This window comes from Haliaeetus albicilla, chromosome 4 (assembly GCF_947461875.1).
Source record: "Haliaeetus albicilla chromosome 4, bHalAlb1.1, whole genome shotgun sequence".
In the NCBI taxonomy this organism is placed as follows: Eukaryota; Metazoa; Chordata; class Aves; order Accipitriformes; family Accipitridae; genus Haliaeetus; species Haliaeetus albicilla.
The window spans coordinates 7,573,123-7,600,531 of NC_091486.1; the positions used below are offsets into that span (position 1 = coordinate 7,573,123).

The window sequence follows — 27,409 nt, forward strand, 5'->3', positions numbered from 1 at the left end:
CACTGAAAATCTGTCTGGGAGATGGTATCTTCCTCATTCCACTGGTGCAGGAAAGGCTAAAAATGCATACATGCATACATGGCATTAGTATTGTATTTTTGTCACCTCCTCCTCAATTTTTCCTTGTTTTCCCCTTTGTGAAACACTGTCACACATTTTTGCATGAAGCTAATCTACTATCAAATCCACAATTAAACCCAGGCTTTGGGAAATAATTTAAAGATCAAAGCCTGTCAGTAAAACGATAGAAATTACATACAAACAATCCAGACTCATGTAATAAAACATCCATACTGCAGTGATAAATCTCTCCAACTCCTGCATGCAGATATACATAGTTCACCAAGAATGAAGATAAATTTTAAATGTAAAATCAAGGGTAAAATTTCATTAAGTTCAAGAGATTTTAATTCGTTCACTGACACTCGCCAGAGCTTAGACTCCTAAATACTTAATTTCCTTCTGTTAATAAAATTCGGGTATTTTGAAAAAAGGTTCCGAATCTATTGGCAAACCAGGAATTGGAATTACTCAAGAGAAAGTTTTGATGTTTTTATTTGGCCTTAATTGTTTGTCATTATTTACAGTGGCAGAAAGTGTTACAGAACAAAAATAAAAAAATGTTAAAAATATTCTGGTTTATGAATCAGAAGAATAAATTTCACGAACTTGGAGATCAGAAAGAAAATGTAAGAAATACAGGATTTTAGGATGGGCAGTTTTTTACAACAGTATAATGCTACTCATGCATAGTACGTAACTCTTAATTCCAGCCTTACCTCTACAGTACCACTGCCCATCTTTCTACATAGTACGAGTGCTGCACATTTTTTTCTTTAACAAAAATTTCACTTTTCTGATTACAGAGAATGCTCTAATTTATCCAACATGTATTTTTGGCCTGCCCTTCAAAGTACGCACAATTTGCAATTACACAGATGTGTTACAGATGTACTTTCTATTTCAGTATACACACTGTTAGTGAAAATACTGAAGACAGTCAAGAGTACGTGTGCCCTGCGGGAAGCCATATGAAATGGCCTTCATGGTTCACAGCAAATAACTGGTAACAGACCCTTGAATGTGTTTTTCAATAAGCTGCACAACCACCTCACCCTGCATTTCTCTAGGTCAGACTTTCTTATTGCACATGGGAGACCATCACATGGGACTGGACTCAAAGTCCTCCTAAAGTCAAGAGGGCTGCTTTCCACTTACCTTATTGCCTAACCTCCAGCCCACTGCCTCGTCAAGGAAAGAAATCAGATTATCAAGAACAAATAATAGTAAACCAGTTCTGGTTTGGTTGTTTCGTATTACCTTATTACTCTCCATGTGTTTATAAGCTAAAAATTGCATTATCAGTGACAAGAAAATAACAATACAGGTAACACGACCTTCATGAATTTGCAATATGATGTAGAGTGGCTACATAGGTAAAGTGTTGGTGAAGCCCTGGGCAGACATGGCTAATAACAGACTGCGGCTCTCCCTCCTGGAAAGGCAACCCCTTGAACCTCAATCCCCATCCTAGACAGACTTTGCTTCACAAACTTTCCTTTCAAACACATTACATCAAGACTCAGCTCCTGTCATTACCCTGGTGATTATTTTCCCCTCAACTATTTGCTACCAATGCCACCAGCTGCCAGGCAGGTGTCTTCCAGACTGTGATGCTGGCTGCGACCACTCAAGTTCAGCTTGCTGTGCTCCCATTGCCATCCCTGCAACCACCCACTACCCTAGACTAGTATCATCAGAAGAAACACTGACAAGCCTAATGAATCCCCAGCATCACTCAGAATAAGGCTCAAGGTGCCATTGACCTACCAGGCAAAGTTAATATTGGAGGGAGCTACTGATGACACGTAAGCCGCTGTCAGCTGGACAGATTTATAAACAGGACTGTTCCGCAAAGCACTGCTCATAAAATATCACCATCTAACTGAAGCAGTCCATGTCTTCGCCACGTTTACTATCATAAATGTATTCATTGTAAACTTTAGGTTATCACATTGCCTCTAGCCTGTAAATTATAACAGGATTCTAATATCTACCTCCTGAAATTCTGGTAATTCTGTGCAAAAGCATTCTGCAACTCAAATTACAGTGAATGCATCTGTTAATTTAGCTAATCAGCAGTTATATTAACTACCTACAAAACAGGGAATAAGAACCATTGGGTGACTATCTTATGAGCAAAAAAAAATTGTAACACTGATGCTTTTTTGATGGCATGTCTCATTATAAATAGGTTACCATAAAATAATTTCAGCAAACAGTAATGTATATGGCCATTACTGTGTTACGGATTGATAATACACGAGATAATACAGCTAAAGGATGCCTGTTTGAAATATTTTTGTAGATGCAATGTTAACAGGCAATACCAAAATTCATCCTTTCATCTTTTTTAGTATGGAACACGTTAACTTAGTCACTAATTTATTAAAAATTATGTTTGTAATCACAGTTCTGCCTACATTTTATATAAGATTTTACTGGAACTATCACTGCATTTAGACACACTCAGAAAACTTAGCAGCTTGCTACCATTTTTGTTCTCATAATGATAAGTTTTTGATCTGCATCTCAGTCTAAAACCAGTCTTGTCTGCAATATCCCTATAGCTATCAGGAAGCTTCAGAGCAAGAGCCAGAAACCTGCAATGAAGGAGATGGGAAACTTAAATTGCTTCAGTCCAGTGCTGCCTGCATTCTACTTTTTCACTGTCAATTCATACATCAACTTTTCAAATGAAAAGGATTATATTTAACACCAACCATGTTAGCAAAGTCCACATGGTGTGAATTTACAACCTGGTTAAAGAAGGAAAGAAATACATCATACGTGGTCTGATAGCAGTCCATACCCAAAGAAATATTCCACTGAGATGCCCAATGGCCTATCCAGTATCGATCCACCCCATGACCTCAGGTGAGCCAGGGAAAGTGCACTTCTCCATAGCAGAAGAGTTTCTCATTACTGCATTAGTGGGTGTGTTGCTGTTTTCCTGTACCTAAATCAATAAATTATTCTCTAAGAATATTTGCTGCTCTGTGTCACAGCATTTCTGTATTCTTGCAATGGGGAGCTACAGCTCTGAGATAGACTTATTGTCTCGTTAATGGGGGGAGATATGGTCAAATTCCCCAAATGAATCACAGTTAAGAAGTGGCAGGAGCAGAAGAAATAAGACATGACATGTTCCATTGCTGCAGCTTCTCCTTGCTTCTGGAAAGTAACTACCTTTTTCATAACCATGTTGTCAGTGTATTTCCAAGACTAGTTTTTAAAGCGGAGTCTCATTACACCAGTCTGGTCTTTAATACGTGTCTATTTACTTTTATCAATGGCTTTTGAAGCAGCCTTCAAAGACACTTGCTTAAAACAGGCTTTCCATCCACTAATTAAACCTTAACAATCCCTTGTAATGAGCAACACATTTTTTCCCCCAAAATGTACATGTCTAAGGTGGCTGCTCATGTCAGCACTGAAGGGAGAGGTCATTTCTGAAGGATCCTCCATCACAAACATCAGAGAACAGTAAAGTCACTGAAGGGTATCCAAAGCAGAAGCAATTTTCATAGAATCATAGAATGGTTTCGGTTGGAAAGCACTTTAAAGATCATCTAGTTCCAACCCCCCCCGCCATGGGCAGGGACACCTTCCACTAGACCAGGTTGCTCAAAGCCCCATCCAACCTGGCCTGGAACACTGCCAGGGATGAGGCATCCACAACCTGTTCCAGTGCCTCACCACCCTCACAGTGAAGAACTTCCTTACATCTAATCCAAACCTACCCTCTCTCAGTTCAAAGCCATTACCCCTTGTCCTATCACTACATGCCCTTGGAAAAAGTCCTTCCCCAGCTTTCTTGTAGCCCAAGGCTGCTAAAGGTCTTCCCAGAGCCTTCTCTTCTCCAGGCTGAACAACCCCAACTCTCTCAGCCTGTCTTCATAGGAGAGGTGCTCCAGCCGCCCGATCATCTTTGTGGCCCTCCTCTGGACCCACTCCAACAGGTCCATGTCCTTCTTAAGTTGGGGGCCCCAGAGCTGAACGCAGTACTCCAGGTGGGGTGTCATGAGAGTGGAGTAGAGGGGGAGAATCACCTCCCTCAACCTGCTGGTCACACTTCTTTGGATGCAGCCCAGGATACGGTTGGCTTTCTGGGCTACAAGCGTGCATTGCCGCGTCATGTTGAGCTTCTTGTCAACCAACACCCCAAGTCCTTCTCTGCAGGGCTGCTCTCAATCCACTCATCGCCCAGCCCGTATTTGTGCTTGGGATTGCCCTGACCCATGTGCAGGACCTTTTCTCACAGTCTTGACACCTTCTAGTAAATTAGTCACTTGTCGAGGAAAATGACAGCTATATAGCAATAGAAAAGCTTGTAAAGCTCTTCATTTACTGTTAGAAATGTTGTCTGTGTCACTGTCAAGCAACAGTAACATCCCCACCCTGTTTTTTACTCTCGAGTACCCTGTCTCAGGGGCTTTTTGCAAATCATGCCTTAATGAAGTTTAAATAACAACTATATTTTTTAGTTCTAAATGCCACTTTTCTCTTACCTGCATGATTGTTTTCTGAATAAGTTAGTCCACTGAAGCTGATATACAAAATGAAAGGCTATTGTAATTAGTGTAATATCATTCCAAGATAAAGCCATGAAACTGCAGCTTCAGACAGCTGTCATCTCTTTGGCTATTCTGCTTATTATTCACAGACAACTTCTGGTATCTTCTGCATGTTACATAGTATGTTTATGTGCAATTTCAGTGAAAACACTCATGGAACAAGATCTGTAAGTATCTATCTCAGAATCTAGCCTAGAGAAAGAATGCAGCTTGAAAGTCATTTCAGACTTAATTTTCCTGCAGCACAGTCATCATTCTAAATAGGTACACATAAATATACGCTTGCTTTCTTTAGGAATAATTTATATGAATTCAATGTCCTTATATAATTGGCTAGATACGACAGTCGCTGAAAACTGAAATCCTCTTATTTAGATGACAGTCAGGATATGGACAGCAAAAGAAAAATAATTCTAAAAATGGATGCTCTAAGGAATAGCAAGACTGATTACCTTCAGTGTAAAAAGGGTAATTGCTGTTACATGGTAAAAAAGAAATTGGGCAAATTCATATAAATACTCTTTGGAGAATAAGCACTTACTGGCTAAAGACGCTGACACATTATGCAAGCCAATTACTGTGTGGAGTGGTGGTGATACCTCGAATGCAAACTCATTTGTAGGATGCCTAAATATTGCAGGAAAGCATCTATCTATAACACCTGGCGTTCTTCCACTGATGGCATGGATTCCCCTGAAAAGATCCACAGACTCACAGAATCATACAATATAATTTAGAACAGAAGGGACCTCTGAAGGTCCAATGCCTGCTCCAAGCGGGACTGACCTCAAAGTTAGAAAAGGCTGCTCAAGACTATTCAGTTGAGTTTTCAGTATCTCCAAGGAATGTACAGTCTCTCCAGGCAATTTGGGAATTTCCCTCACTACAGTCTATGTCTGTTACCTTCTGTTACTTCACTGTGCACCTCTGGGAAGAGTGTGGCTCCATCTTCTCTGTGGACCCCACTCCCATTAGACACTTCTCAGGCTGAACAGGCCAAAATCCCCAGCCTCACCTCACATATTATTTCAAAAATATCTCCAAAGACCCCCTTCGTGGTGAAGAATGAGAGGATCAGAAGTCCTCCAGTATTGAGGTCTACAAGCTGAAGAGACCCTGGAAAGCATGTAAGCAAATGCCACCCTTGGCTAAATGGCTATTCCCTGACAATATGGTGACACAGCACCTCTTCACACATGCTAGCTGCTCTTGAAGAGTTCAAGTAGCAGGAAGGTGTGGTATTAACAGCAGCTTTGTGAAAGTTTCCCTCATTAAACACTTCTACAGATAAGACACAGGATCGCTGAAAATCCAGCAGCTTGTTTTCCAGAAGCAATATGGTCAGAGTTAGCAGCTTTGTTTCAGCTGCCTTCTCCATGGAGATCGCTCCCCTTGTTCGTAGGAAATATCTTGAAAATCTTCTTCCATGGTTTTCATCTGAGAATTCATTTTCCTGAAACCCCACTCATCCTCAGTAATACCTAGCAGATTGGTTCTATCACTACATGTAATTATGAAAACCAAAGCTGTTACAAAACCCACAGTTAATTACAAAAAGTGATCGTGACACTGAAACAAATTTTGCTTAAGCCCACCACACTATGAGATTCCTTTTCCATGATTACCCCAGAACATAGCCTATGTAATTGTTGGAGGACTCTCCACAGAGTAAAAATAAGCGTGGTACTCTTCTATTATACTTCAAATTCTGTCAGAGTAAGATTAATATAAAGTTCATGCACCTACTGTAGCATAAAGATTACCATCTCTTCACACAGAGATTGAGGAATACATTTTAGGATGTCTCAATTTACAGAGCTCTCTTTGAAAACCTTGTGGAAAGGCTTGTGGTCAAAACCTAGTTAAAGATATTTACTCCTTTGAGCTTTAGTTTAAAACACATTTCTTCTTTCAGGTACAGCCCACATACTGTCAGGGCTTTTCTTTCTTTTCCTTTGTTTCCAGATTATATAAGAAATTCACTTCATCTTTAAAGAATAGTTTCTACCCTTGTGAAGGAGTAAATTATTATGTCAAGTTTTTTCAGTTAGCATACCTGTATAGCAATTTTTTTTCAATAAAAATAACCTTTTGTTAAAGGTTTCATTAGATTTCCCAGGAGACTGATAACAGCCAAATCTTCAGCCATCTGCAGGAACCACTACAGACTCTGATCACATACTCTGAACAGCGAAATTCTTCTCAACACTTTTGTTCAGACAATGGAATCACTGTATTTTCCAAGCACTTAATCATGCCAAGGGCAGGAGCCCAAAGCCTTTACCCACGCTGAACTTCTCCAATAGTCTTAATGAAAATCAGGCCTCAGGCAAATTATTAGTAAAATTTAAAATCATGAGGAAACGATCCTTTCTAATTTTAGCATCAAGAATGGATTACTTCGTAGAAGCCTATAGATAGATAGTTCGTTTAAAGTCCACATGCTTCATCTTTAGGCAGAAGAGCAGGTTACTGTAAAGATACTTGAATACCAAGCATAAATCCCCTCCTATACTCCAAGCATACTCTCATGTTACTGGTACTTTAACGTCCAGCACAGCAGCAAAACTACAATGGGTCCACTTCCCAAAACATTTTAAGTGCTTCAGTCACTTAGTTTCCAATGTAGCTATTGTAAAAGAGTAAAGACCCTACTTAAATGCCCCACTCCAACACCTTAAATATTTGGAGGCCGCATGGAGAAAGCTTACCTCTTGACTGCAAACCGTGTCCACACGCCTCATTATGTCCCGGCACACCCTGTCTCACTGAATCTGGCACCAGCACACAGTGACTCCAGCGGTGGGTCTTCCACCTGCAAGAGGAAAAGGTTAACAATTAAGTGGTTGAAACGAGAAAACAGTTAACAGGTCCAGGCAAAAACTTCAGTTACAAATGATGATACACTGTGGTGACTTAAGGAAAAATAGAGTCAAAAAGCTGTAATTACTCCTGAAATAAGCACTGTGAACTTAAATTCAGATGTAAGGTTCACCTTCTAGAAAGCCACATCATCCTCCAACAATGTTTCCCTTTCTCATTTTTGTAGGGCATAGTTTCAAACTTACATAAAATACACAGGAAACTTCTTCAGTGGGCTCTGAAATTAGGCTCTCCTCCTGCAAGCCTGTTCTCATACAACCGATGCTGTTCCAAATCTGCTTTCTATGCTAGGATGTGTGCCAGTCAAGAACACAAGAAAGCAGCTTTCCATAGCACTATGCGGCACAGAGCCAGGCACAGCTGAGCGATGTGACTCCTGCTTTGGTACCACCTTCATCTCCCTGCTCTGCTCTGAGACCATGTCCTACAGGATGCACGGGCTGGAGATTTATATGCAAAGATACAATGCTTTTCTATTTACTGATATTGTATAACAGATGTATCACAGAATTTTAATGAAGAGTGGTGAGTAATTGCCTTATTGTACTATTTGTCTAATCAGAATTTTTTTAAGTGCGCATTATTCACTGGAGTGAGAGCATCAGGGGAAAAGACAAGAATTTCTGCAATAAGTATACAATTATGATAAAGACAGTTGAGTGCCTGTGGTCCCAAAATAGCTTATATTGATTTTTAGATACATTGAGGGCGGAGTTCCCAGTAATAACTTCCTTAAACACATTGAACCCTTAGGTTACCATTGCTAGGAGCTGTGTCTGTTGGTGCTTGTTCTGATGATGCCAGACCTACTGATACTCTAGTTTGAACTCTACTTCTATACAGTTTGCAAGGTTTATTACTTGTACATTGTTATTTGCTTGTAACTCTGCATTCTCCAGTTTTATGTCATTTTCTGGTAGAAATTGTGCAGGACGATTGCACAAGAGTCATTTCTGGAGCAGTGGACACCCACTAGCAAAAGGCTGATTCCCAGCTAACACTTTTTACCTGTACACTGGACAGACAGGAATATCTTCACATTCTCTTTCCTCATACAAGGTGTCCGGGCACGCCTGTCCCCCATTGGCAGCATCCTGAACGATAATCCTATACCGGGACTGCTTAACTGCTGTGGCATTGCCTGGAAAACAACAAAAAAATTGCCTTCTAGACACAGTTGGCACCCGAAGTTAGTTATCTAGCTGCCTTGCCTAAAAACATGCTTTGCCTTTTATTTATATTTTGAAATCATGAGCACTCTGGCACTACCCAAAGAAGGGAAAGAATGGTACATTGGATTAAAAGCTACCACTACTCGCTTTAAAATTACAAATAGTTCAGCAGAACAGCAGCTGGAAGGCTGATAAATCAACAGCTTAAGAGATGCATCAAAAAATGGCTTTTTAACAGAACATCAAATCAGACAAGAAAATAAGTATGAGCAAATATTTAAACACCTGAACAGGAGAAAAGAATAAAAACAAAAAAAACCCAAACAGTCATAATGGAAGGGTTTGTTTCTGAAAACATATTCTGGTGGTCTCAGACTGCTACCAGTAGCCCATCTTCATGGGTCTAGAAATACAGATGATAACTTCCTGATAGAAAAACCATTGCAACCAACAGAGGCTAACTCTCTGCTTAACCTGAGTCGATGCAAGATCAATCCATCTAGAAACACAGTTCACAAAATCTACAGTACAGAATGCAGCATGAGAGACAAGGATAAGATTTATCTATGTATCTCTATAACTAAACCAAACTCAATCCTTGGCTGTGTAAGCAGTAAGTACTAACTGAGAGCTGGTTTAACCACTGTGTATGGCATTAGTACTTCTTTGGGTACTGTATTCATGCTTCAAAAACAGATGCTAGAAAACTAAAAAAGGATCTCAGCAGAACTCTGTAAAGGATTCCAGACCAGGCAAACACCTTTTAGTAGTGGACTTCATCAAATTTGTCCAAGAGAGGAAAGCGGTGTATAAATTAGCCTGCTTATGAGTATTATTCTTCCAGCTCAAGATAAGGCTGAAGCTGCAGTAGCATGATTACAGTGCATTAGAGTAGAAGGAAAACTTGGGAAAACTCACACCATGAACACAAAGTACAGGCACAGATCCAGTAAAAATGGTTGGCTCTAAAAATATCAAGTTATACAAGCCTTCACTTGCGCACATGCTACCACTGTGTGATCACCACAAAGGGACTTTGGACCTGGCAGGAGGTTGCTCAACCCAGCTGCTACCCTGAGGCAGGACAAGTGCATCCAGGGTGATCCCCCTCCTGCTTCTTTAACAGCCACTACCTGAGGCAGCTCTACAGCTTTCCACAGTCTCCTTTCAGATGCCTGATTCAGAGCTTGTAAAGTCTCACGGAGAGCCTTTTCTTAAAATCTAGCCCAAGTCATTGTTCCTGTAAATTAAGCTAAATCTTTTTTATCTTCTGTCCACTAGATGTAAAAAGAGTTTACCCCATCATCTGATGCATAACCTTTATCAAATTTCAAGGGCTTGTAATAACTCTAAGTCTTCCCATCTCTAAACTAAGCAAACCCAGTTCTTCATGGGTCCTATTCAATCACCTCTCTTTGCTCACTTTCTTACAGCACTGCGCCCAAGGAATCCCACCTGCAGCCTCATCAGTGCACGGTACAGTAACACCTTTGGTGTTTTACATACAACACGCCCATGAGTTTGACAAGCCCAATGTAAGTTTTAGCATTTCAGATTGTTGACTTTCATTCATTTTGTAGTCCATTGTATGTCCAGAGGTGCCTGAGACAGTACAGATGTCTACTTCCCAGTCTGTCTTTGTGCAATCAATTTTTCCTTCCCAAGTTACATTTTGAGGAATTTCTCCATTATTTCAATATCATTTAATATATTGTCTATTGTGTTTCCTACCTCTTTCAGCTCTGCACCATTCACTGATATTATGCAAGCACATGAGCTGTTCAGACAAATATCACACAGAACTGGGGCAAGAAGAATTTTTTGTAGGACTGCCCTTGGCTCATGTTCCAGTTTGATCATGAACAGTGGACATCTATCAGCCAACCAACTGGAAGCAGCTTTGCAGAGAAGGACATGGGACTCCTGATGGACAAGTAAACCATGAGGCAGCAATGTGCCCTTGCAGCAAAGAAGGGCCACAGCAACCTGGGCTGCGTTAGGAAGAGCATCACCAGCAGGTCCGAGGGAGGTGACCCTTTCCTCTCTACTCAGCACTGGTGAGACAACTGGGTGTCGTGTCCAGTTCTAGGCTCCCCAGGAGAAAAAGGACGTGGGCACACTGGAGTGAGTCCAGTGAACGGACACAAAGACTATTTAGGGACTGAAGTATCTGACACACAGGAAGAGATCAGGAAAGCTGGGGCTCTCCAGCCTGGAGAGGAGAAGGCTCACGGGATCTTATCAATGTGTATCAATACCTGACGGCAGGCAGCAAAGGAGACAGAGACGGACTCTTTTCATAGTGATATCCACTGAGATTTTTCAAGTGGCTGAATACCCATTTAACGGTGATTTAATTCAAGTCACTGTTCCTCAGCTTCCTGATAGAAGTTTAATGTGTCAAAAATCTACCACTTCCTTTAATTAGAGCAGCTATGCTGTCAAAAAAAAAGGAGATTAAATTTATTGGGCATGATTTGCTCTCAATAAATCCATACTGGCCAGTTTATTAGAATCCGATTTTTGAAATGTTTATATCTTGAGTAATAACTTCTTGTTGTGTTTTTTCTACATAACGAAGTTAGGATGAGTAATCTACAATTTCCTTGACCTTTCTTTTTTTCAGGGTGGGGGTGGTGTTGGTTGATTGGTTAGTTTGGTTTGTCTTGGTATTACCGAGTTTTAGTTAGTTCCTTAGGACGTAGCAATTTCTCACCCAGAAGATCGTCACTAGATGCTCTGGCATTACTTTATTACTTCTTTCTCTGTTCACACAGCCCTACTGACATGGGAACATCTAATATATGGAAATACTTATTCTTTAGTCCATTCATCTCCTGGCTGCAGACAGGAAACAATGGTAGCAATTGCACATTCCCCGTGTTGTGTTTCCCCTGTTTCTCAGAAAGTAACGGACATATATTTCATGCATTTTCCCCTTATTTTTAATCCCTTTATGTAATTCTTGTTATCTAATATCCTCTTATAGCTTAATTTGCATTCTCAATTTCTTGTTCCTAATTTTTGTGAAACAATTTGACAATCAAAAAGGAAACAAGATTCTGAACAACTCTGATGATGAGAAAAGATTAAAAAAAGGGCTTCTCTAGCTGTGTTTGATGTTTTCTCTTCATGGTTTGAAGCATGAACATGCAGGTCATATACAGACCCACACATGCCTTGTTCCCCTGTGCTACTGGCTTGCCATTATAGTCATTTCAGGATAGAAAGTAGAGTCCAGTAGGGCTTCAGCCCTTTGTGCAGTCTTTCTTGGTAGCTTCCAGGTCTTCTACACTCCTGTCTGCACAGAACACATTCCCAAGAGGTGTAGCTACCAATTCCCTCAGTTTGTTGAAGTCTGCCTTTTTTTAAAATGTCTTGCCATCCTTCCTTTCTCCTAAGAATCATGAACTCTATCACTTTGTGATGATTTTCATTCAAATTATCTACCACCATTAGAATCTTAGCCATTTCCTTCCTATTAATCAGCACCAAATCTAAATGAGCTTCCCACAGTAATTTTCTCCACCTCAAGAAACTAAATTATCCTCAACATTTATTGCACATTACTCAAACCCCATTTTCAAAATTGAATTTCCTCATTGGCTTTTCTACAGCATTCCTTACAAATGTTAATGAACGTAATTTTTATATCTCATTTAAAATTGTTACAGCCTGATTTTCCAGAGAATTAGCATTATGTAGGACTGTCCTTTTAAAGCCGAACTTCAGCTGATTTCAAGCATGGCTATGACTGCTTGCCCTCCTGAAAACATCAAGCCTCAGGATCTCAAGACCATCTTAACTTCTATGTCCTGGACTTTGCAACTCAGGTAATGCTGTTTGAGAATTTCGGGGGTGCATTACCTCTGCTTCCACTCCCACCTCGCTGTCCCACCAGCCACCAGTCTCCTCCTTACACACAGAGCCATATGACTCCTTCTGTCAATCCACTCTTCTCATTCCTCCCTTGCTCTTGCATCTTTCCTGCCTCTGCGTTTGACCCCCAGGGCTTCCCTGGTACCCTGCCCAGGGCTCAGAAAGGTGCATCACCATTGTCAGGCGAGGGACAAAATCCTTGTTCGCTACCGTAAAGTGTGCTATATCTGCTCCAGCTTCTACAGGAAACATTCAGCTTCATACTCTTTGCTCCTGACCAGATGGAAAGGCAGAGTCTGGTCAACACAAGACTCTGAGCACACAAACAATAAGGACAGACTCTCCAAGATTTTAGTCACCAAAATCAGAGCTGTCTCCAGTATTTTTGTGCAGATAAGAGTTTTGAGGGGGTAAGTCTTTAACTTTGACCACCTCTGGTTTGTCTATGAGACCTGGAAGTGGCAGATCCTTGACAGAAACTGGCTGACACAAGGTAGAAGTCATCAGAATTTCTTATTGTAGCACAACATGCATTTTATCCACTTTTACCCCACCTCGTTTCCAACCTGATTTAAGGCATGGGGAAGTAAACAGGACAGTTACTACCTAACATTTCATGTAAGCTTGTTTAGAGAAAGTGAAATTTCTAACCTTCCCCCTGGACAACCAATGCCCAGAAGAGGAGAGGTACATATAGGTACCATCTATTTTCAGGAGGAAGATGAAAAATACTATTTATTGTCAGGTGTTTGCTTTTTTAATCTTCCCGGTTTAAATCTACGCTGACAGACCAGAGAGCACGTGACCCATGGTGAAAGTAGTTACCTCCCCAGGACACCTTCACCACCCATTATGGAGGTGACAGAGGAAAATATACATGCTGCTCACTCAAACCACTTCATATTCTGAAACCTCCATATTGATTCTTTGATTCTTGTTTCGATTCATCCTCAAAGACCCATTAAAGCAGATATATTATAGAAGACTGCAGTAGATAGTTGTCACCTTTAAGTACCTGAAATGGCAGAGAATCAATAACTTGCAACAACCTCCCTGTTCCTGCCTCACCAACAGGTGTTTTGATTCAATTGCACTTCTTTTGTGAATTATGTTGTCCGTCCATCTGTTATTGCCCTAAGTTCGCCACTGTCTACACTTCTGAGGTATGAGATAATCCTTCGCCAGAAGACAGCTGGTTGTCTGATGACATTTAAATGTAGGGAAAATGTCAGCTTTTTTATTGTTAGATAGTAAAGTTGGATGCATTTTCTCAGATAAACTACAAACGGCTTAACTGGTAAAGTTCTGTGTAAAGCTGATTTAGTGATTGCATGTTTGTCTAAGCTCTGATCTTATGCCAGTACACATTTAATTTTAAATCTGCCAGGCAATACCTGTTCCTGCTTGATCTGCTTGGTAATTCACCATCTGTATATTGTTTTCATTAAATACAACTTTTCTATAAAAAAACCAAAACCCCTAACAATTCACATATGTATAGTGGTTTTGAAATTACATTATCATGCTGAGGTTTTAATTGTGCAATGCAAATTAAAAAAAAAAAAATCTTGCAATGCAGCCATATCAATAACAGATTTAGCAAAAAGCAAACTCCCCCATCTAAGAAGTTTTAATTTAGAATTATATTAAAATGATAACACTGCCAAGGTGGTTAAATAATTAATTTCTTCTCATTTTAATTGTAGACTATTATTTAATAAACAAAGTAATTTACCAGGTAATTTATTCTATTTCTTCATAGGCAGCTCATTTAAAGTCTAAAAATAAATTGCTAATTAAAACAGGATTCACTGTTTTAGAAAGCAACTCGTTTTCCTATAAAATCTAACAAGGACTATGCTATAGCATCCACTGAGAATCTTTGAAGGGCAAGGAAGCCACCAACAATAATGAAATATTCTGATAATTGAGAAGGCTTTCATCTGAACAATTAATGAAACACACAAATTTGTCACAAAAACCAACACTAGATCATTATAAAGAAACTTTGCTAAACACTTAGTGTCCAAAAGCTAACCAACTAGAGCAAAGAAATGTATGGTCCTTGAAAAACCACGAAGCACAGGAGTTATTTGCAAAACCTTGTACATACATCTAGGCTGGTTGAGAGAAATAAATTTCATATAATGTAACAATTCCATGTGTAGCCATACAACATTGGGACCTTGGACTTCTGACTTCGAAGGCAGAAGCCCAGAAGGAATTTATTCCAGGTAAAGAGAACTTACATCTCCAAATCTGCTCAAGAGGATCCCACCCCTCAACAATATCAGTGTCAACAACACTGCAAGTCCAAAAGTCATTCAGATGAATGCCCTAAAAATTATTAGACTGACAAGAACTACAACTACCGCATGTTTCCAGGCCAATTCTCTAATTTTTCCCCAAATTTTGACCTCTTCTTAAAGGCTTACCAGGCTGACATGCTGTTGGGCAGCGAGTCCACTCACTGAAAGGCGTAACAATGCAGTCTTTCTTGCAGAGGAGGAGACATGGCCGCACAGTCTCAGGTCTGATGGACTCTGGACATCTATCAATCCAAACACAGAGATAAAATATAATAAAAAATTAAAACTATGGGGAAATGTTTTACTCTTAAGACTCTCACAGGGCTGTAAGGGTACTGCCGTAAAAAAGATATCACTCCTGCTCACAGCAAGCCTCATTTTTCTTCTCCTTTTCACTCATGTAACCCTACTGAATTTAGTACACTTCAAAGATTAAAAAAAATAATAATAATAACAAAAAAAAAAAGTGCAACTTGGCTTGATGACTACAGGCTAAATGTAACTCTGCCTATGACGCCTAAAATACAAAGCTCACTGAAACAAAACAGATATATTTATTACTGAAGAAAGCGAGTAGTTATGTTTATAAAGTAGTCCTGTTTTAACACAACATGCAACAGCCTTCAAACCACTTGCAACTGTGTTTAAGGACTGATGTGATATTCTTCATTTTCAAACCCTAGGAAACACAAAAATAGCTTAAAGTGATCTTTGATTGAGGCCTCAATTGTTATTTTAAAAGTTGTACAACATAATATAGTAAGAAGAGCTCTGTGATTATTTTTTTAATTCATTTTTAACTCCTAAATGAAAAATATGTCATGCATATTCTAATAAAAGTTTCAGAGACAATTAGTATATAAAAACTTGAAGGGTGGAAAAGGGACAATTTTCTGGGATCAGGCAGATCTTGCATTTGAAGTGGGGGAACAGAAAGGGAATTACTCTTTTTTAATTTTTATTTAATTTCTAGTAGAAAGATCACTCAAAAATACTTAGTAATGCATGCAACCCAAAACGATCCCATTTGAAAGAGGAATATGCCACTAACCCCTACTAGGAAAGAAAATAAACCTTAAAGTCATGATTCTATTATTGAGAAAGTAATAAGATACTTAGAGGTTTAATTTAAAAGAAAATAAATACAAAGAGATGTGTCTTCTCATTACGCATGATTATCCTAGTGGGCAGATTTCTGTTATCTAACAGAAGATGTTGTAATATTTTTCTGCAAAAATTTTAGTTTTATTTGGCTTTCCATGCCTTGCACCTTCTTTGGATATGGTGTAATTTTTCTTCATGAAATCAGGAAAAAATGCAGAATAAAAAAAAAATACAGTATGCCAACACACAGAAATTATTTATTTACATAACATATCCCATTTCTGAAGCCATATTAATGGTAGACTGTCACCACAGCAGTTCTAAACCCAACGTGGGTTTTCATCAACTCAAAATATAAAATATAACATAGCCACAGCTGGTGCCCACAGCGACGAGGGCTGCCCTCCACTCCAGCACCAGACCGGTCCAGACCCTCCTGGGCAGTAACGAGGTAGTATTTAATTCTGAAACACGAAGGGTTTATTCCTTCACTTAGACCCATCTTCCTAAAGACTTCTAGAGGTCTAAGGTTTTTATTTTTAAGATAATTATCACCATAAGAACAATACACAGCACAGTAGCAAAAGAAACAATTTCAGTAAGCAGCTCTTCTAAGGATTCGGCAGTGCATTTTGATCCAGCCACTTCTATTACACGACAAACGCCATGGCACTGAAGCTACCACACCAAAGCCAAGGAGAGACCCTTGCTGAAGTCCCGAGTACAGAAATCTCTTCTTTTGGCAGGATTTTCCACCACTGAAACTCTGTTTTCCCTTCACGTACTTCACTTAAGTATTTACTTACCTCCTTCGGTTCCATTTCCCCTTACACCATCTCAAAAGTGGAGGGGGCAAACAACTATTTTAGACATTATATAGCTCTATAAGCAATTTATTTAATTAGGTAAAGTTACAGCATATCAATGGATTCTAGATAAAAATAAATATTAGATTTCTTTCCTTTTATTTAATTAATTTCATTAACCTCAAGAATTTTAATTAACTTTACTGAAATCAACACAGTCTGCTTATACGAACAGGATTGTTTTGAGAGCTACAATAAGAAATGAAACTCGGTTGTAAGTCTCTAGACTCATTAACAGTGCAAAAAATAATTAGCAATGTCTTGATTTTTTGATATTAGGGAAAACATCTGTGCTACTTATTTTCTTCATTTAGTAAAGCAAAGCAAAATTCAGAATATTTGTACTGCAGAATACATAATTCTGTCATGTTGGTATGCCATTATAGAAGCTATATAAATCAACTGAACGATATAGATCACACATATGGTTCTGCCTTATTGTGGTGTAAATATAATGCAAACTCTATTTACTTTTTCTATTCCATTACAGCATTGTTAATAATGTATTGATGAACGTTATATTCAGATATACTTTATATTTTCCTCACACCTGTCCTTCAGGAAAAATATTTGCAGAAAACTGTAAATTAGAATAACAGAGGAGCTACAGCAAAAAATCTACACCACTAAAAACAAGCATTTTGCTTGGATTTACACAGAAAATCAAAAATGGGCTAGCTATTTATTTTTGTTACATTAGTATCCCTTTCTTAGTAGTGATGGAGTAGTAGCCGGAGAATTACTCCTGAAATGAAATTATTTTCAACACTCCAGATTCCATACACTAGCTGAAAACACCTTCATATGTCAGGTACTGTAGCTACAAATAATCACTAATAACCTTTTTTTAAATACCTTTTAGGTGTGACCTGGCCAGAACTGCTCTTCATGCAGAAGACTTTCCTTGTCTGTATGCCCACCCCACAAGTGGCTTCTCCGCTCCAATTAATGGTTGCATTGAGCGCAGTTACCAGAGCGTCTTCGGAGCAAGAGCTCCAGGGAGAAGTTTCCCAGAAGAAATGCACGCACGGGTGATCGTTACAGGCACGGTGCTCCTGCAGGGCTCGGTCAGGGGGACAGGCTTTTCCACCTGAAAAGAGTCAAGAGAACACCATGCATCATCTTATGGCATCTGGCAAAAGAAAACATGGCAAAATAAATAAAAATGTTAGGTTTGCTTAATATCTTCTTTTTTTCCTCATTAAAAAAAATAAATAAATAAAGCTTAAATAAAGCTGTTGACCTTTATGGCTGCAATAACAACCTTCTAAAATATTGTTTCCCCATTAAACTAGCCTTGCATAAAATTGTATTCCAACGCATAATGGAAACAGAAATAGGCAAAGTATATTTCTGAGTTACCTTATTGATACTCCTACACACAGCCAAGTTAATTCCATTTAAATGCCAGTATCACTCAGCAAACATGCAATTAGGTTTAAAGACAAATTAAGCATTATTTTTATGTTCATTCTCCTTGCTAATTTCCCAAGGAGGAACATCTCTTTCTAATATTTGGACTCTATTCACGCGTTGCCTTAAAGAGCTGTAGAGGGTGCTGAACCGTACTGATGGAGGAATGTATCAAATGATACCCACATCTGCAAAGCAAGGAGGAGAAATCTTGAAAGTAGGTTTTGAGTATGAAGCCGTTACTTTTCTGAAGCAGCATTCTTCAAATTGCTGTCCAAAGATTTTGCTAAGCTCCTGCACTTTGTCAACAACTGGTAATAAATCCACAAAGTACAGGAGTTTGAACAGCCTCCCCAGAAGCTTTAACACTCTAGCCAGCAGCCTGACTTTATCCCATAAAAGCAGCAGACATTCGTAGCTCAAAAGCTAAGGAGTAATGCAATGAAATTTAACAGTAAGCATTGTCATTTTGGGAAGAAAGAAGTAAAAATTACTAAAATCAAAATCATTCTCTTCCAGGAGAGAGAATCTGGCAACTTGTGACATGGCCAAAGTGCTGCAGGTTTTGAAAAAGAACTGAAAGAACTGAACTGTTGGGGCCAGATACCACAAGGTTCAGAGCACCTTTATGCTCTACTAAAATCAACAGGAGATGAAGGTATATTGCTCCTTGAAGGGATGCTTATCACCTTGCAGGACTAAGGCTTCTAAAATAAGGTATGACCCCAAATGGCCAGAATGAATAGCACTGAGAACAGAAAGAGAGAGAGAAAGAAATTTCTTAGCACACTGATTTGGATAATCATGTCACATTACCATTTGTCTTTTCATGAAAATGGACTGTTCCACATAGTGTTCAGTCTCAGAAATGTTTAGTATGATGATGGAGTAGAAAATACCCCAGGTAACTTATTTCCTGAAGATTTTGACTTGGCAGGAAAAATGCAGACCAGTTATTGCTGTTGCATGTTTGAGCACATGTAAAAAAACCCAATGTAGCAAGCAAATGGCAAAATGTCTGGTCCATTAGGAAAAAATAAAAAGAAAATATCTAACTCAAATTTTGAGCTTCCCAAGCAAAAATTAAGGTGGTTTTTTTTCAAGAATACCCATGGTAAGGAAGCTCTCCTAAACCAGGGAGAGTAATCATGAGGCAGTTTTAACTTAAGATAATAAGAAATACCACATGGTCCATCCAACCTAGCAGTCTGCCTGCAAAACCACAAGCAGGAGATGCTGTTTATAAAAAGCACAAGAGCCTAGCCACTTTCTGCAGTTCATTGGCAACTTCTGTACAAGGAAAGCAGGACAGCACGCTACTTCCTAGCCATTCTAGTAGCCATTTACAGACTTTTTATGGACCTGATGTTCATCAGTTGCTCTAATCCATTTTAAACCTCCTGAGACTGCCTGCCTCTGCAATCTCCTCGTGTATGAAGTTTCAGAAGTTTCCTGTGTAAAGAAATATCTTTTAAAACCTAATTTAAACCAAGCCCCTCTAGTTTCATCAACAGCCTCCTGGTTATCATATGCTGGGATCTGGTGAACAGCTTGGAGAAAACAACCCAAGGATCATTTTGAACTGGTCAGCCTGTGAGATGGCCTCCAGAAGTCCTCAGACAGCAGAGCCACTGCTAACATTGCCTTAGTTGACAGAGGACAAATGAAATGTCACTTGCAAAGGTACCAGAGCTCTGTAGAAGCTGGTGGCTCAGCTGTGAGCTGGATATGAAAGAGTCAGAGAAAGCAGGTAACATAACGTTGCCTTAGTATTGTAGCGATAACAGTATTAAATCCTCTTCCACTCTCCACAAATTCAAACCAATCGCTATTTATCTGTATGCAGATGTATGACTCTGCATAGCAAACCATTATACTCATTGCTAAAGATGTGCATAAAAAGTTGGGGCGTTTGATTTTAATAGTTAATTATTCCTTCCCGAGAAACTTAAAGTATTCAATTCAAAGCACGTCATTTTTAGTTTAGTGTGTTTCAGGTTGAGATGACTGAGCTTATGTACTTCCAGAATTCACTTCTCCAACACTTCACTTTCATAAATCCATGTTTATCTATTATTTGCATTTCGTTACTTCTATGGAAAATATGAAACCTTGTTTTTCATTTTAATTATTCTCTAGCTCATAGACTTTTTAGTAGTAGTTATTCTCATTAAATCAACAATTATATAGCAGTTTTCATCCTGAAGGGTCCCAATTTTCTTTGCAAGTGCTTCTACAGATGTTTATGTGAATACAGACCATTCACACGAGTAAGGGTTTGCAAGATCAAGTCCTTACATTGCCCCAGAAACAGTGGGTGGCTTTAATGATAATTTACAAAATAGCACTTAACAGAGCTTGTCCTAGACTAGATTTGCATCTAAAAGTGTTGTGCTGCTGCATTACTGCACATAGTGCTGACAATAGTATTTTTGTCATGTCAACAAGGCTTTAGTCTTTTAGACCTATTCACATTTTATGAATTTTTATGCATTTGACGTGATACCTTTCAAATCCTGTGTGATAAATCAACACATAAATTAATTACCATGTGTAACTGTAGTTAGAAGACTACACTTCTAATACCAAACAGTTTATGTAAATAATTGTATCACTGATGTTGACATGTAAAAATCCAGATACATGATGTGTCCATGAAGATCCAGAGGAAATTATATCTATTCATCAAGAGTTATTTACCTAGTAGAGTAGAAAAACAAGGAGGTCAATACATTCTAGGTCTGTATTAAAAAAATAAACAGGACCTTTTCTAGTTCCTCATTTTTCACAGCTCACTGTTCTTTTCTAAATAGGTACTAATATGTTCCTATATAAAGACACTTGCATGATGAGATTGTGTCATGCAGCAATTTCATTAGTATACGATGTAGCTCTCCTGAAGTAAATTCACACCCAAACTGGCCTTCAATAGACAATAATTCATAGGCTGAAATAAATAATTTTGAACTGTGACAGAATTTCTCTGACACATGCATTAACTTGAGCCCATAAAGATCTTTTAGTCGCTAGGCATGAAGCACAGAGAAGTATTAAGTATTATTCCTCATTGCTACAGAATTAGGTTTAGCTCTGATCTAAACACAGTTTGGCTGAGCAATGCAAGTCAAATCATTAAACAAACAAACAAACAAACAAACAGTGAATAATCCAAAAATGTTTACCACTCACCCTCAGCTGGAAGGGCCAAGATGAACCTACTCCTGCTTTGACTGCCTTCAGCATTTTTACTGGAGCATGAGTGGGAACACGGGGACCACAGGGACCACTCGCTGATGACACAGTCTGTTGCACAAGGGATTTCACAAGCCACAACTTCAGGACGGGGAAGTTCTGAGCAGAGGTGATGTGGTACTTCTTCACCTGGAGTAAACGAAACAAGACAGACATGGAGGAAGGCTCAGCTTAGTTCAATAACCACGGTCTGCATCAAACAGACTAACTTTATGTCAAACGTCCGCCTGCCCATGGAAGAACATACTACAAAGAGCACATGGTTAGGCTTCAGGCTTGAAAGTGTAATACATGAACAACTAACTTAGGCATTTCTTCAGAAAAGCAAAAAAGAAAAAAATGTGTTTCAAGTTTTGTGTGTGACATCTTGGCTGCAGTCCACTTTATAAACCTGGCAAGTTCAAGGAATGAGATAATTCAATCAACAGAAAGCTGTAGTATCAATTATCAACAGAACTGATGATAACTGCCCCATATTTTCCAGCAATCTCCACCTACAGAGCCTATTTTCCACAATACAAATTGCGCAGGTCCCCACAGAAGGCAGTTTTCTTTGGCCTATAGGCCAGAAAAGTGTCCAATAGATGCTTTGGTCTTTCTCCTGCAACCTCACCAGAATGAACCACTTTTATTTCTGACTCTGCTTCTCACCCAAAAATTAGGAGATCCAAAACTATGGATCTGTTGGACCATCCCCATCCGAGGGAGAAATACTTTCTGGAGATAAACCAAGGGACCTAGACCAAAGCATACCTCCTCATGAGAAGCATCTTTCCAAAACCCCTTTCAACAAGAAGGTAGTACATTGGGGACTATTGGGGAAAAAGCTACCAACCAAAAGAACCACTGGCAGAATGAGCAGCAAAACAGAGCACACAAGGGATGTCATGTGGAGTCCAACACAAAGAACTATTGTTTTTAAAAAGCAAAATAAAATATAATGTTATTTTTAAAATAACAAAGGAAATGTCCAGCAAGCTTAGCAATTACATAGAATTTATGAGGACATCATAATTCATAAAAATTCATATAACGTAACTCTTAGTACTGAATTACACCTAATGTCTTACAAATATAATGTAAGTGATGAACAGACATGACTGACTTTGTTACACTGTTCCATTGTTTAGTGTTTCTGGACCCTCATGAATTTTCAGCTACATATCTGAAATTTCTGGAAGCTCAAATCTACCTGTTCATAAACAACAAGCTCACACTGAACGTTACCTCCTCTTTTGCCCTTTTAATAGTTACAAAGCTCTCCTTCGAGGTTTCTTTAATTATGAACCTAGGAAAAAACATAATAACTATCCAGTCTCAATTATACGTAGGGAAAAAAAATATTAAAATTTATAATGGCAACAACTAGCTCTTTCACCTCACGCTACAGGAACAGGCTCTGTAACAAGGCAGCCCAGGATGCAATTATAACTAGGAAAGTAGAAAACTACACTGCTTTTGCAAGGCAACATATATACAAGTGAGTAAATAAGAGAGGCAGGCTGCTAGTGAGAGTGCATAAAGCTGTCAATAGCACAGTGGTATTATCTGCAGTTGCATCCCCAAACAAAGACAGGCTCATCGCCCTCGAGGCACAAATAAAACTTTTCAAGCATATTATGAGAAGTAACGGAGAGTCTAGCAGGCAATCAGACTGCAAGATATGTTTAAAAATACTTTATTTTTGTACTCCCTTTCCCTTGCACATACCTATGCTCATCAAGAAAGGCTCTATATGACCAGTCTTTGCACTATTTTAAGGCTACTCAGTAAGAAAATGGAGACCAACACCCTCCCTACAGACAGCCCCCATCCTTTGATACTGCGTTTGGCACTGCTGCAAACCAAGCTTAATCCATCATTCGCTTCAACTAGCCCCTTATCACCACCGCTGCTTTGGATGCTCGCATAATGCTGAGAACTATCTTTAGAGAAAAACAATGTAAAAACACAAAATAAATCTGATAGCCTTATTCCAGCTGCCTTCCCAAGTCATTTTAGCATCAAAATCCCTGCTAATATTTTGACAGCCTGTCTGTACGGCGGCAGATATCACGAGGGCATCCTGGGCGGGTGTGATTTTAGAAGTCAATGGTACAGTAGCATCAAGAGATTATATGCTTTGGTGAAGTAGGGCAAAACACCTGTCCTCCTCTCCCATCACTGACACTTACCGGGAAGCATACAAACAGTCAGTGACAGGCTTCTGAACGAGAAGGGATGAGGTGGGACACTGGCCCTGCAAGTATGCCCCCAGCCCCTCCAGCCATGCAAGAGATTATCTTCATTATATACATACTTCATGGCAAGGGAGTGCCATGAAGTTCATCAAATTCTGGATTTAGCCCAATTTTTCCACCAATCAGATTGTGCTAGAGATGAAAGCATCCCAGAAAATCCTGTTTGTTGAAAGCCAGGAGAGCCTTTCCACTCATTCTATCTGACTTTATGAAGTCCAAGCCACTCCACTCAGAAGATGGTTTAAAACACTTGGGTCTCCTTTGGAGTGGCTTCCTCCACCCATGAGCCCACGTGCCACAGATTTTTTGAGCGACCACCCTGTGGGGAAGGGAGACAAAGGAGCAAAATGCACTTTCCACTTCTTCCCTCCATGATTTCTTTTCACGCTGGATTTACAGCAGGTGACAGCAACAGTAACACTGCAGAGGCTGCAATTCATGGTTCCTCAGCAAAGAAAGGAAGCTTTGAGTTTTGTTATAAAGAGTTTACCACCCGGTGCATGAAGGTACAATTCAACATTCACTTTGATTTACTTTATAGCTCTATTCGCTGTGTTCAGGTTTAATTACTGGTTTGTATTACTGCAGAAGGGGAATGTTCTTCTGTACCAACCGCCTGGCAGAGAATTCTCAGAAAACTACCGTATACTACAAAGGGAAGAAATAATCTTTCATTTTCCATGAACAATACTACTACAGGATACATCTGAAGTGTGCTTTATGCATTGTCACAGATTTACAGGGAATATTAAATTCTCCAGAGCTTCCAAATTGTCTACCCAGTCAGTACCTTGAAGGTGTAATTCTATCTCAGATATTCTGAATAATCTTTCTAGATCTTTCTATAATCTTTACATACACGAGTCTATGGGGCTGGATGGGATCCACCCAAGGGTACTGAGGAAGGTGGTGGAAATGTTCACCAAGCCACCTTCCATCATTTACCAGCAGTCCTGGCTAACCAGGGAGGTCCCTGTTGACTGGAACTTAGCAAATGTGACGCCCATCTACAAGAAGGGCCAGAAGGAGGATCCGGGGAACTACAGGCCTGTCTGTTTGACCTTGGTGCCGGGGAAGGTTATGGAGCAGATCATCTTGAGTGCCATCACGTGGCACGTAGAGGACAACCAGGTGATCAGGCCCAGTCAGCATGGGTTCATGAAAGGCAGGTCCTGCTTGACCGACCTGATCTCCTTCTGTGACAAGGTGACCCGCTTAGCGGATGAGGGAAAGGCTGTGGGTGTTGTCTACCTCGACTTTAGTAAAACCTCTGACACCATTTCCCACAGCTTTCTCCTGGAGAAACTGACTGCTCATGGCTTGGATGGGTGTAGTCTTTGCTGGGTAACAAACTGTCTGGATGGCCAGGCCCAAAGAGTTGTGGTGAATGGAGTTAAATCCAGCTGGCGGTCGGTCACAAGTGGTGTTCCCCAGGGGTCAGTACTGGGGCCAGTTCTGTTCAGTATCTTTATCAATGATCTGGACAAGTGGATTGAGGGGCCAGCAGTGTGCCCAGGTGGCTAACAAGGCCAACAGCATCCTGGCTTGTATCAGAAATAGTGTGGCCAGCAGGACTAGGATAAGTGATCATCCCCCTGTAATGGACACTGGTGAGGCCGCACATCAAATACTGTGTTCAGTTTTGGGCCCGTCACTACAAGAAAGACACTGAGGTGTGTCCAGAGAAGGGCAACAAAGCTGGTGAAGGGTCTAGAGCACAAGTCTGATAAGCAGCGGCTGAGGGAACTGGGGTGGTTTAGCCTGGAGAAAAGGAGGCTGAGAGGAGACCTTATCGCTCTCTACAACTACCTGAAAGGAGGTTGTAGTGAGACGGGTGTAGGTCTCTTCTGCCTAGTAACAAGCAATAGGATAAGAGGAAATGGCCTCAAGTTGTGCCAGAGGAGGTTTAGATTGGATATTAGGAAAAATTTCTTCACCAAAAGGGTTGTCAAGCATTGGAACAGGCTGCCCAGAGAAGTGGTTGAGTTGCCATCCCTCGAGGTATTCAAAAAGCGCGTAGACAAGGCACTTCAGGACATGGTTTACTGGGCATGGTTGACAGCTGGACTCAATGATCTTAAAGGTCTTTTGCAACCTAAATGATTCTATGATTCTAGAGGAGGCTTTCTCCTTCTCTAAATAAAACTAATGCCTTTAAGCACCTAAATTATGCATCTGAATGGCATATGAATTCCTCTCCAAGTATGTGTTTAGACCTCAAGGCTTAGTATCTGAAATCAGCCCTGGAGAGCAGCGGGGTGGGGGATCACAGTGGAAGGGTGCCAGTCTTGGAGAAAGCCACCTTTCCTCATGAAAAATAGGGAAAGGGACAGCACTAACCATGACAGCTACAACTTTGGTCCCTGTTAGAATTTTTTAGATTAGAACCCATGACACTGCTCTGAAGATCATCTTGTGATAACCGGGAATTAAAGCCAGATGGCCAATCCTGGTCAGAGCCCAGAGCAGCTCCTGATGGGAAATTCATTCCTGTCTGCAACTTGCTGTGACGTTGGAATAAACTGAGAGGATTGTTCATCCATACACCAGTAAACTGAGCCATCCAAGGCAAAAGGACAGGTGTTTTCAAAGAAAGAAAAAGAAAAAAATAAAGTCCTGGGTTTTGTGGGGTCCTCCAGCTAGCTTGGACTGGATCCAGCCCATCCACTCCAACTTACCCCAGAGATTACCACCACTACCTTTGCTGGCTTTCTTCAGATATGCCCGAGTTGCTCGTTTCATCTTTTTTCTCCCCTTTGACACTGTCCAACTGCCCAGAATTAGTCTCAAGGAATTACGTTTACTCCGAAGACCATTTTTTCTGCTGTAATACTAAACAGTACAAATCCACAGCTGTTACTGAGATGCAACTGGAGACCTGATTAGGATGGTGACTGAGCAACTGAACAGTTTCATCCTAATGTTGAGGACACATGATGAAAACTAAGTGGGGCTCAGATTGGAGTGCACCTTGGGAAGTGTTTTCTATCCTTAGGGTAACCACAAACAACTACTGCTAATACAACTGCACATGGAAAGCACTAGCTGTAAAACAGAACTTATACCTACATTTTACAAAGAGTTACAGCTATTAATTGATTTGTGCTAGTCATGATCAACACAGCACCTTGAAAATATTCCTCTTTTTGACTTAATCCATACTAAGAAATATAACAAAGCTATGAGTCAAGGAGAAATTATTTTTCCATATTATGAAATGTTTTAAGGTTTCAAAGCTTTCAAATTTTTATACTCCATAACAGGACAAAATCCAGATCTTTCGAAAAACATATTTTAAAAAGACAAGTGGGGAGAGAGAGCAAGAGTATAACTACGTGCCATCACCCAAGAGGCACAACACACAAGATCCAACCTCTGATCTACATCAGGTATAAGAATTGAACTGCCATCTCCAGCATCCCAGGAGCCACAGTGTTCCCTCTCACATGCTCTTTATTTCATGTTTTAAGCACAGTTTTTGTTCTCAGCCTTGCTGAATGCATGCTTTCCTTAAAAAAGTTTTAGTTAAGAAAAATGTTACAGTCTTCTATTCAAAATGTTTTATTGCAAGCATCCTGACCAACTCTAATGACATTTTTTAAACTGATTGCCTCATACTTGAATAGTACAGTGATTAAAGCCAAATACCCAAGA

General features: G+C 39.8%; 1 protein-coding gene across 3 annotated transcripts in view; it reads right to left on the reverse strand.

The window, feature by feature from the left end:
* Positions 1 to 27,409, reverse strand: part of THSD7B (thrombospondin type 1 domain containing 7B) — a 336,992-nt gene that overhangs the window by 132,745 nt on the left and 176,838 nt on the right. For all 3 annotated transcript variants that reach the window (XM_069780784.1, XM_069780785.1, XM_069780783.1), the window contains exons 9-13: positions 21,453 to 21,644; positions 17,706 to 17,940; positions 15,007 to 15,122; positions 8,529 to 8,661; positions 7,349 to 7,452 (exon numbers count right to left, since the gene is read on the reverse strand). In XM_069780784.1, the coding sequence (XP_069636885.1) occupies positions 7,349 to 7,452; positions 8,529 to 8,661; positions 15,007 to 15,122; positions 17,706 to 17,940; positions 21,453 to 21,644 (780 nt within the window). The remainder of the gene's footprint in view (positions 1 to 7,348; positions 7,453 to 8,528; positions 8,662 to 15,006; positions 15,123 to 17,705; positions 17,941 to 21,452; positions 21,645 to 27,409) is intronic.